At 35.2% G+C, this 12,456-nt stretch overlaps 1 protein-coding gene across 2 annotated transcripts in view; it reads right to left on the bottom strand.

Annotated features, from left to right (window-relative positions):
- The window catches only part of CSTF3 (cleavage stimulation factor subunit 3), a 70,272-nt gene that overhangs the window by 3,167 nt on the left and 54,649 nt on the right, over positions 1 to 12,456 (bottom strand). For both annotated transcript variants that reach the window (XM_032639403.1, XM_032639402.1), the window contains 8 exons: positions 12,120 to 12,282; positions 10,154 to 10,263; positions 9,419 to 9,535; positions 9,084 to 9,158; positions 7,588 to 7,731; positions 7,077 to 7,179; positions 4,228 to 4,297; positions 1,344 to 1,539 (listed from right to left, as the gene is read on the bottom strand). In XM_032639403.1, the coding sequence (XP_032495294.1) occupies positions 1,344 to 1,539; positions 4,228 to 4,297; positions 7,077 to 7,179; positions 7,588 to 7,731; positions 9,084 to 9,158; positions 9,419 to 9,535; positions 10,154 to 10,263; positions 12,120 to 12,282 (978 nt within the window). The remainder of the gene's footprint in view (positions 1 to 1,343; positions 1,540 to 4,227; positions 4,298 to 7,076; positions 7,180 to 7,587; positions 7,732 to 9,083; positions 9,159 to 9,418; positions 9,536 to 10,153; positions 10,264 to 12,119; positions 12,283 to 12,456) is intronic.

Raw genomic sequence — 12,456 nt, forward strand, 5'->3', positions numbered from 1 at the left:
CCTCAGCTACAGGTAACCAGTGTCAATCTGTCTAAAACCAAAAGAGCCTCTTTTGCCACCATCAAGGGATATAAGAGAATTTCATATTCTCAAAGTTTGCTCATATGCATTTGGTGGCAGATCTAAATGAGTATGCCTACTGGGAATTACTTTTTTTTCCCTCTCTCACTTATGTGTGACACACAAAAGCATAATAATCCTTTCCAAATAAAAAAACAGAAACAAATACAAGATGGAAAAGTCATATTCAAGAAGTAGTTCTACTTAGTAAGATCTTTTCATTAACTTCCTTAATTTCCATTTTCATCTTGGCAAAGTTGAAATAGCCTAAAAATTCCATATAATATTCTTAAAATGTCTTTGGCTTTTCATTAAGAAGTAGTTAAACCAGAAGCAGAACCTGCTGATCCCTGAGCAGTAACCCCTTAGTTCAGAATAGGAACATGGGGCTGGCACACAACTGGAGCTTCCATTAATGAAAAGGTCTGAAGTTTATTTTAATCTGGTTTAGCCAGTGAGACCCAGGCTAAAAGAGGGCAGTGAGGAAATACAGAGTGATGGTGAGGAACATCCTAATGCCGGCTGGCTTAAGGGGACCAATCGAGGACTCTTGTGGATATAGCTTCCCTTTGGGCTTCCATCTTGGTCTTTGTTCACATGACACAGAAAAATCAAGAAATGATAGAACAATGGTCTTCTCAGAAAGGGCTATTTCTAGGAGTGTGTAAACATTAATCTTTCCCCTTGGCCTGAATGAGTTCAGGTTCCATATTTGTTTCCTTATGACTCAGTAGTCCAAACAGAAGAGTTCCATTCCTAGATAAGCTAATTTCCTAAAGGACCCCACTGAAGGAGCCCTGTTTTAAAGATAAAAATCCTTCAAGGAACTTTATGGATTTAATAAGCTATAATGTTTCTTCATTATATCTACAAAATATATAGCAGGAATTACTATATATGATCTCCTGTCAAAACACACACATCAGTCTTAAGAGCTATTAGAGAAAAACTAACCTAAGTGACATTCAGATTTTCTTTTGTTTTTCTTCCTTCACCCACCTCCTCCATCTGCCCACAAGACATAAGATATAAGGCATTAACAATTTCCAGGAAAGAAAGTTTGTTAAATCTCATTTTAATTCTCATTTTGTTCAGTATTGTTGATAGTCAATATTTCACAAACCCAAGGAAAATCCCTGAACTTTTTTCTATTCTGCAAATCTATTCTAAAGCTTGATTAATTTCTATTTCAGAATTTACTTTAGAGTGAAGTTTATCCATGAACTATTCTAAAACATTAGGAAAGTAAAGACACTACACACATCTTGAGCCCAAGTACATACCTTATACCCAAGCGCTTTTAGTTCACTTGCAGAGCAAGGATATAAATCCATGAACTTGTATCTATCTACCAGTAAAGCTGTTTCTTTGCCTTCATACTCTTCTTTGAATGCTGTAAACCGTCTTTTCTCCACTTTGAGTATACTAGCTAGATCACCAATATTACTTTCAAAAGCTAAAAATCGGGCCCAGATTTCTCTGTAAGAAAATAAATATAATCAATACTTTACTATTCTGGGTTTGAGGCTTACAAAAAATCTTTAAGTTCCCTTCTTCCCCCCCTTTTTTTTAAAATTATACAAATCTCTCTTTTTTTTATTATAAAGATTTCCAAACTTCAGAAAAACAGAGTAGTATAATGAATGCCTATATACCATAACCTAGATTTAATCATTATTAATACTTTGCCATATTTGCTTCATCTTGTTTTTGCTTAAGTATTTGAAAGTAAATTACAGTCATCATAACCCTTTACCCTAAATACTTTCATATTTAAGGCTTTTTTTTTTTGAGTTTTTACTTATTTAGCATACCTTCCTATCCTTTGTGGCCAATAAGAGAGACATTTACACTAGAGAGAGTAAACTCTAGGTGGAAGAGTTGAAAAAGGAACCTAGAGAGATTTCCAGTTTCTCCTGAATAATGTGGCTTCACCATTTTGTAGTCGCATGAATTAAAATGTAGAATACATTCTTGGGGCAACATATGAATAAAAATATTTTTTGAAATCTAACATGCTCTCTCTTTTTTCCCATTAATACGGATCACTGGGGACAATTTTGTGCCTCACCACTTTCTAACAGCCAAAATTAATTCTCTAAGACTCTACTTAGAGAGTAAGTAGGTATCAGTAAGGCTTACTTAATACTTACTTACTGATACTTACTTAAATATCAGTAAGGCTCATGCAGCTCAATATCAAATAAACAAACAACCCAGTCCAAAAATGGGCAGAAGACCTAAATAGACACTTCGCCATAGAAGATATACAGATTGCCAATAAACACATGAAAGGATGCTCAACATCACTAATCATTAGAGAAATGCAAGTCAAAACTACAATGAGGGCTTCCCTGGTGGCACAGTGGTTAAGAATCCACCTGCCAATGCAGGGGACACGGGTTTGAGCCCTGGTCCAGGAAGACCCCACATGCCGTGCAGCAACTAGGCCCATGCGCCACAACTACTGAGCCTGCGTGCTTCAACTACTGAAGCCCGCATGCCTACAGCCCGTGCTCCGCAACAAGAAAGGCCACCGTAGTGAGAAGGCTGCGCATCGCAACGAAGAGTACGCACAACTAGAGAAAGCCCACACGCAGCAACGAAGACCCAACACAGCCAAAAATAAATAAATGAAATAAATTAATTTTAAAAAACTTAAAAAAACAATCTACAATGAGGTATCACCTCACACCGATCAGAATGGCCATCATCAAAAAATCTACAAACAATAAATGCTGGAGAGGGTGTGGAGAAAAGGGAACCCTCTTGCGCTGTTGGGGGGAATGTAAATTGATACAGCCACTATGGAGAACAGTATGGAGGTTCCTTAAAAAACTAAAAATAGAACTATTGTATGACCCAGCAATCCCACTACTGGGCATATACCCTGAGAAAACCATAATTCAAAAAGAGTCATGTACCACAATGTTCACTGCAGCACTACTTACAATAGTCAGGACATGGAAGCAACCTAAGTGTCCATCGACAGAAGAATGGATAAAGAAGTTGTGGCACATATATACAATGGAATATTAGCCATAAAAAGAAATGAAATTGAGTTATTTGTAGTGAGGTGGATGGACCTAGAGTCTGTCATACAGAGTGAAGTAAGTCAGAAAGAGAAAAACAAATACCATATGCTAACACATATATATGGAATCTAAAAAAAAAAAGGTTCTGATGAACCTAGGGGCAGGATAGGAATAAAGACACAGACATAGAGAATGGACTTGAGGACACGGGGAGGGGGAAGGGTAAGCTGGGACAATGTGAGAGACTGGCATGGACATATATACACTACCAAGTGTAAAATAGATAGCTAGTGGGAAACAGCTGCATAGCACAGGGATATCAGCTCGGTGCTTTGTGACCACCTAGAGGAATGAGATAGGGAGGGTGGGAGGGAGACGCAAGAGGGAGGAGATATGGGGATATATGTATAGCTGATTCACTTTGCTATAAAGCAGAAACTAACACACCATTGTAAAGCAATTATACTCCAAAAATAATGTTAAATAAATAAATAAATAAATCTCAGTAAGCACCTTTGTACTAAAGTAATGCACTGAGTTCCTATTATATACTAGGTAGAGTACTATCACAAAATTCCTATACTGGTAGACATTACTGCTACTTGACAAGAACGTAAGGATTGGCAAGAGTGAGGAAATATGCCCAAGGTGTAGTTGCCTGAGCTGGAATTTGAACCCAAGACTCCAAAGCCTTACTACTTTCACTGTACCACTATACCATATTGTTCCTCCTGTAAAACTGACAGAGTCAAAACCATAAATCAGGGATATAATTTGTCAAACAAATTTTCATTTTGTCAGAGTCTTTGCTCTCGAGTAAGAAGTAAAAATTTCAGAACTCTTCTCTAGTTTGTTCATATAAATTTCTAGGGATATATAGCAAGGTATATTAAAATATTTAATAATAAATTGCTAAGGCATCTCTCAAAATAATCCTAGTCAGTATGCAAAAAAATTTTTTAACAAATCTTAAACAGGTATGAAAATATGGCAAGGCAGGCATTTGTAAATTAAGCTTCAAAAGAGAAGGGAAATTTCTCCTGGAACGTATACTCAAAACAAGCAAATGTTCATCCCATAGACCACAATTCAAATATTAGAACCTGACCAGTAAGTTTTCAAAATGGCTTACCCAGACTTCTCAGGTGGAAGACTTCCAGATGTTAAAACTCGTTCAAACAAAACTCGAGTATTATTGTCCTCTAGGATATTAAAGAAGATTTTAAATATTTTTTAAAATTCAGTTTTATAATTCAACAATGCATTATCTCATTTAATCCTCACAAAAATCCTATGCAGAGAGATCTAACTATTATCACACCCAATATTTATAGATGAGGAAGCTTGAGGTTCAAAAAGATGAAGTGAGTTGATGTGGCTCACAGTTACTGAGTAATAGAGCCATAACTAGAAGCCAGGTCTTTTTACCTCTAGTTTAGCCCTCCTTCTGTAGTATAGTGTAGTTATAATGTCAAACAGTTTATAACAGTGAGATATCTGAATCGGGTATCTCATTTTTTTTTAATAATGAAAATTGCATACCTGTTGACATTATAAGAATCAAACTATTGATATTTTTTAAATACACTGAATGTGGAGGATGACAAGCTCAAATTTAGATACTTGATTTTCTTATTTTGCAGCACCAGGACTACTCTATATTTAACTACTTTAAATTCTTATATAGGTACCATATCTAGATTGGTAGATAAATATGCAAATGGAAAATGAATAACAATGGTCACCAGAGGTGGATTAAAATTTAAGAGTCTCGGGAGGTCTGTAGTTGGAAGTGGAAAATGACACTTCTTGCTAAGCTCTAAGGGATCTATTAAAATTTAAGAATCTAGTAGTAAATTTACTAACACTCTTTGAACTGCATATTTTAAATGGGTGCATTTATGGTATATAAATTATGCCTCAATAAAACTGTTAAAATCCAACAGAGTAGTTGGCTTTTACTGCCGCAGGGCAGTTATTCAGTTTTACTACATGTCCATAATATGCAAAGTCAAACCAAGAGATTATAGGTATTGAACCAAAGAAGATAGCACCATATTCATGGCTTTCATCTTCAACTTAACATACTGTACTTAAAGAAATAAGTAAATCCTGCATTTTATTCTTTTAGCTTTATTCCAAGCTTTGCTCCAGACACACTTTTTGCCATTCCACATAACTTTCCACTGCTTATTACATGCTGTGTTCTCCTGGAATAATGCATTTTCCTGTATCTTTAGGAAAACGATTACTTATCCTTCAAGACCCATCTCATGCTGCCTTCTCCCACCCTCTAGAACAGCACTATCCAATAATTTAAATTTGCTGCTAGCCACATTTAAAAGAATAAAAACAAACAAAAACAAAAATAAAAGAATAAAAACAGGTGAAATTAATTTTAATTTATTTTATTTAACCTAAATATCTAAATTATCATTTCAACATGTAATCAATGTGAAAAATTATTAAGATATTTTACATTTCTTTTCTACTATCTCTTTGAAGTCAGTATGTATTTTAACTTACACCACATCTCATTTTGGCCTAGCCACAATTCAAGGGCTCAAAACTTAGTAGTCTAGTGGCTACCATAATTGCATAGCACAGCTCTGGAACTTAGATTACACGCTCCTCTCTGTGCTTCCAAAGTAATTCATTCAGGGCTCTATTACAGAATTTAGCACATGCTTTTCATGACTGCCACCATCAGCCTAAATAGTTAACATTTATTGTATGCTTACCACATTCCATATATAAGTCAAATACATGCAAAAGTTCATTTAATTATCTCAACAGTCCAATGAAAGGTACTCTCATTATAACCATTCTGCAGATGAGAAATCTGAAACACCATTATACACCTAACCCCAGAATTTATGCCACAATTAAGAATCAAATGATGATGCAATTATGTTTACACATCTGATTTCCCCAGGAGAATACTCTGAGGGTAACAATGGAGTCCTATTCTTGTATTTCCAGACCTTACTAACCAAAGCTACTGAATAAATGATGGGTTGATGAATAAACAAACTAAGACACTGATTTTAGAAGATAATAATGCTGACATCAGAGTTCATCCTCAATTTTAGAGTAAAATATTGTACATCTTAGTAACTATTCTAAAAAATCAAGCAAAACAATATAAAACTGGTAAGGAACATTCATTTCATACAAGAAAATTATATGAAAATTTTCTTTAGCCCCAGCTCAAAAATCTTAAATGCTCCACTGTCTCACTTTTTGGAGTTAAGTCCTTTTCCAGAGAGTAGAATCACTAAGCTGAAATATAAAATCATGTTTAAGTTTTATTCTTTTCTACTATTTAGGTATATAGAATGCTACATTTTTCTAAAATATCATTAAAATCACTAATATTTACCTGTGATATCTAATTTACATCTAATTATTTACATGGCACATAATTTCATATTTCTTTCTTAAATCAGTTTTTAAACCAGATCATTTTTAGTCAAGAAATTACATATCCTGGACTGTGGTTAACTAGACTAAATAAGATACATACATAAATATACAGATCCTCTAGCCTAGTGCCTGGTATAAGGTAGGAACTCAATAAAAGATGGTCATTATTATTACAACAAAATAGGAAAATAAAGATGCTTATAAACATAATGCTTCCTTTGAAATATCTTCCCCAGTAGCCTCAAAGCAGTTTACTACTTGGGCATCTTTGAGTTTTCGTGGCTAGAGATTTGTGGCTTTACCCTATTACTGTTGGGACTTTGATGCTAAATTAAAGACCACTCTGCAGAATCAAAAGGCATCAACCATTATACAATAAGCATAAATTCATAGTTGACAGGCCACAAATATTTGAGTGCCTATCAAGTGCCTGGTTCTGGTGTGATGACAGAATATAATACATTTGAGAAAGAAAAAAACCCAGCAACATAATTTCAGAGAATGACATTGATGGTTTAATATTAAGTAACCATTACAGATCTAGAATCTACTTACCATTGAGGTGAGAAAGATAGTCAATATAGGCCAGGACATATTCTGGAATGTCTCCATATTTCTTTAGCCCCAGCTCAAAAATCTTAAAGGCAACAGATTTGTCCTAGAAGTAGAGAGGAAACTACTGATTTCCATGCAGTGTCAGACAAGATACTCAAAGAATATTAAAACTATAACATCTAAATATGACAAGGTATATTAAGAATTAAAATGGAGATTAAAATTATGTTAAGTAAAAATTACAGAGCTAAAAACCATTCAAGGGGATTCAGATTCATAAATATGGAGTTTAATAAGGTATAAACTAACAGGCAGAGTAGCCCCCACTCGCTGCAGCTGGAGAAAGCCCGCGTGTAGCAAAGAAGACCAACGTGGCCAAAAAAACAGATAGATATAAATAAATAAATAAATAATAAAACTTAATGACAGAAATTAGGACTGCCTTTCTTTTAACTAATTTATCTCATATGAAGGAAATTATTTTATCTTTATATTTTATTTGAGGACTTACCTTACTACAATAATACTCCATGAGTGCTGCAGTAACATAGACATGGTGGCGGGTTCTGGTATCTTCTCTTGCTTTTTTAAATATCATTCTTCCAGATTTAATACCTTCTGCTCTTCTTGCAAATTTCATATATTGGATATATACCTACACAAAAAAAGTATTTGTTTTCTACAGACTGTAGCATCCAATACAGGTTCACCTTACTTCAGTACTAACACGTTTTGCTGTATAAGGAAGCAATTTTGAATACTTGAGAAATAAAAAAGATTATAGATAGTGTACTATTTAAATCCACAAGCACATTAATATTTTAATTGAGATATAATTCACATAGCACAAAATTCACCCTTTAAATGTATAATTTAACGGTTTTTAGTATGTTCACAAGGTTTTGCAGTCATCACAATTATCTAATTCCAGAACATGCAAATTAAATCTTAAGGAAGGAATAAAAGTGAAAATACGAGAAAATGCTAGTATTTCTTGATTTATTACTTTTAAAAGCCCACTACTCTATTTCCTAAAGATCATATAATGTAACTTTATTGATAAACTATTTGAGTCATTTTATACTTAGCACCTACAGAGTGCCCAACACATGATGAGTATGCAATATTTGTTCAATGAAAAAACATCTCTGGACTGTACACAGGGTGACTATGAGTAGGGTCCTGATTTGCTCAGTTTTGGTGATGTCAAAGTACATTGCCCAGTTTAGACAGATGAATAGATGGATGAATGAACTATGAGTTCCTTGAGGAAAGGAATTTTACTTATGTGTCATTATACTGCTGGAATCTAGCACAGTGCATAGCACAGATCAGTTTGCTAAATGAATTTTAAAATGATGACTAAATGCAAGCAATTAGAGCAGTGGAATCCCATGATAAACAGACAAAAAAAGGAGTATAGCTGTAGTTGACTTGAGGCAGAGGGTCTAGAGCCCCACGCATTGGCCCTCCCCTTCCCCTCCCACTGAAAGAACTCTGCTGCACTTTTGCAGAAATTCAGGGCTTTGAAAACCACAATTACAGAGTTGAATTCAGGATAAAGTGAGTTCTTGTCCAACTGCTTCCCAGAATGTTGGTTTCTCTTGCCTCCATTTATTTAAAAAGAAATATTTATTAAGCAACAATTATGTGGTATTCAAGCCATGCTCACAAGGAAGGTGTTAGAGAAAGCTCCACTGTGGCTGGTTCGTAGCGCTGCACTTACAAACAACAACAGAAGAAATGAGCAGAAAGCAGATCTGCAATTGTCGGGCTGGGAGACAGGGAAGGGGTGACTACAAGGGGGTCACACGAGGGAATTTCTGTGGGGTGATTGAAGTGTTTTGTATTTTAATTGTGATGGTTGTCCCATAACTCTATGTTATTGGTCAAGATTCATAGAACTAACAATTCAACAAAAACAGTGAATTTTACTTTATGTAAATTAATTTTTTTTAAATTAAAGCAGACTGCAAAAGTGGGAAAGAGACTTGTAAAGTTACTTACCAAGGTGGGGTCAATATCCTCAATTGCCAGAAGTCTGTTATATATACTGTGAACTTTCTCATACTTCATGCGACTCTAAGGTGGTAGAGAAGAAGTGGATATAAATATATATTCATAAACAAGCAGCATTTGAGCTCAGGAATCCAGAGGCTGCACCCCACAAAGGCATCTGCTTTGAGCATAAATATATAATGAGCTAAGGACTAATAACTGTTCATTCTGCATTATCTTTGTCTTCCAAAAGTAATATGCCTGGCAAAGAAGCAGCCAGAAAAAAAATTCAGTGCTGCAGTAAAAAATCCAATTACAAGAAAGTTCTAAACATTTTAACTCACCTCTTCATAATCTGCATATGCAAAATAAAGAAGCATATTCTTCTTTAATAAAGTGCTTATGGCTCTTTCATATATATTAGCAGCTTCATCACTAAATAATTTGGCATTATTCATATCCTAGGAGAGAAAAAAGAAAGCTCACTTACAATAATTTCAATAAAGCTGAAAGAGAATAAAACACACACTCATATGTTTATACCTATGGACACATGCATTTCTTGATTCTTAAGAAATCCCAGGGACTTCCCTGGTGGTACAGTGGATAAGACTCTGTGCTCCCAATGCAGGGGGCCCAGGTTCAATCCCTGGTCAGGGAACTAGATCCCACATGCATGTCGCAACTAAGAGTTCACATGCCACAACTAAGGAACCCTCCTGCTGCAATTAAGGAGCCCACGTGCTGCAACTAAGACCCAGTGCAACCAAATAAATAAATAAGTAAATAAATATAAAAAAAAATTCCAAAGACTTTTCCCATTATTTTAACATAAAGAAGAATCATAGAAGTACTCTAAATGATTTATCACTTTAATACATTAAAGAAGAGCCACTATATTTTAATTCTGACTAAGGTAGTCTAATCATATAAGAGGGTCACTAAGATTCATAGTGACATAAGATTAAAATGTTCAATACCTACACTTCATTACCAAAATTCAGTGCTATACTTTTAGCAAATTATTGCTATATCAAAACCATGAAAAGACCAAAAGGGGGAAACAAATAAATACTCACCCCTTTCTCTGCTAACAGTTTACTTGACTGCTCAAGATACTGGGCAGCTTCATACCAAATATCAGGGTGATGGCCCAGCACAAGCAGGCACTGTTCATAAGCAAACATAACTAAGGGAAGACATTTGCAACATTCAATTAGAATAAATTATTTACAAAACTATCAATACAAGCATCACAACTCAGTTTTTAGGCTAAGACAGAGCCCTCAGTAATGAATGATAATTAGAAATAAAAAAACTTTAGTGATTTCTGGCATTATCATCCACCCAAACCCCATCCATTCATCATTTATTAAATTAATATTTATTGAGTACCAACTATATGCTAGGGAATGTGAAAGACACTGTGAATATACCAGTAAATAAGACTTCCTATACTCAAGAAGTCTGCAGTATAGTGGGAAGATCGATATTAAGAATGCAGTTATGGTAAGTGGTAAGTATTATGATGAGGAAAGTAGAGTGTACTCTTGAAACTTACAGCAGCAGGACTTAACATAGTTTAGAGACTCAAGAAAGGTTTCACTAAGGAACTGATATCTAAGCGAAACCTGAAGAAGGGGTAGAATCTGGTCAGATGAGAGAGTAAGTAGAGGCAGGAAGGACAGGAGTAGATACAAAAATGGTGTAGGCAAAGGAAACAGTACTTGCAAAGGCCTCCAGCTGAGAGAGCAAGGCAAGATTGAGGAATTTTTTTTTTTAAGTTCCAAATTCTAGTTCTGACAGTGCCGGAGTAGTCTGTATCAGACTAACTCTCCTGAAAAAAAAAAAATCATAAACTGAAAAATACAAAAAGCAACTGTTTAAAGGCACTAGAGAATGACCAAAAGAAAAAGAAACTGGAGAGGACTGAGCCCTTAAAAAATTGGAATCATACTAGGTGAGATATATATTTAATATGGCTTTTTCCCTCAAGTGCAAACCCCTATGTGTATAGTTCTGGGATAGCTAGAACTCAAGCCAAATGCTGAAGTCTTACTGGCTTGAGGTAAGTAACATGGAGTTCTGGGTTACAAGAACAGCTGGAAATTAAGGGGGAAGATCCCCCAAAAGAGAGCCACAGAAGGTGGAGGCTGAAAATCTGGGCCTAATGCCCTCAAATCTTCAACTGACTCTAAAATAGACATACACAGGAAAGAATACAAACAGCCAGAGCAGAAAGCAAAGCTGAAAGAGCTGGATAGATATCTCATCAGCTGCCCACTGTAATGGAGACCAAGTCTGGAATCTGAGTCCCATCAAGTTAAGAGAGTCTGAGTAAACACCGTGAACTTTCCATTATATCTTGGGAGTAAAGACTATATCCCAGGACTAAGAGATTTACTGTGAGATGAAGGCCACTAACAGAGACTCATCCTAACAGTGTAAAACCAAGGTCCAGGAGACCTGCCAGTAATTTAACTCCCTGCTAAAAGAAAACTCAATATTCTTCAGAGGAAGATAACAGAATCTAGTCTTTACTATGTATCATTTACACATCTGTACAATGTCCAAAAAATTTTTTTAAATGTCTAGACTTGTGACAAAACAAAAAATGTGACCCACAATCAAGAGGAAAAGAAATCAACACCACAATGGCTCAGATGTTGGAATTAGCAGATGAGGATTTTATAACTATTGTTATAAAAATGTTCAAGGATATAAAGAAAAAGATGGTATTGGCCATGGAACCTTAACAGAAAAAGGAAAACTATAAAAAACATAAAAATTTCTAGAATGGAAATTTATACAACTGAAAAGTAGAATATTTGAAATGAAGAATTCACTACATGGGCTCACCAGCATATTGGATATGATAAAGCAAAGGTCAGTGAACATGGAGACAGATCTATAGAAATTACTGAATCTGAAGAACATAAGAGAAAAAAAGACTGGGAGTAAAAAACAGCCTCGGTAACCTATGGGATAATATCAAGTGGCCTAACATACACATAATTGGAGTCCCAGAAGGGTTAGTCTTGTTACCTCTTTTAGTTATAAGAGTCTGATCTTCTGTACGAAGAGGGTTGCTCTTTTCCCACTGTATGTATTTCTTCCACATATCTACCTGCTGAGCTTCTTGAGGAGTATTCTGAGGAGGCACTGAGGGAGCATTGCGGTCCAAACCTTTCATTACTGTCTCATATTCCTAGACAACAAGTATTTAGAATTCTGTGGTAAGCTGAGGAACAACTCAGATGTATGAAATGGAGTTGATCTGTTTGGAATACTTTGTTCAAAATGCCTAGTTTTTCCAAATACTACTTTGTTAATATAACCTAAAAACTATTTAAGAGCAGGAATAAAGATAACAGAAGATTAC

Source organism: Phocoena sinus, chromosome 8 (genome assembly GCF_008692025.1).
Source record: "Phocoena sinus isolate mPhoSin1 chromosome 8, mPhoSin1.pri, whole genome shotgun sequence".
Taxonomy (NCBI): domain Eukaryota; kingdom Metazoa; phylum Chordata; class Mammalia; order Artiodactyla; family Phocoenidae; genus Phocoena; species Phocoena sinus.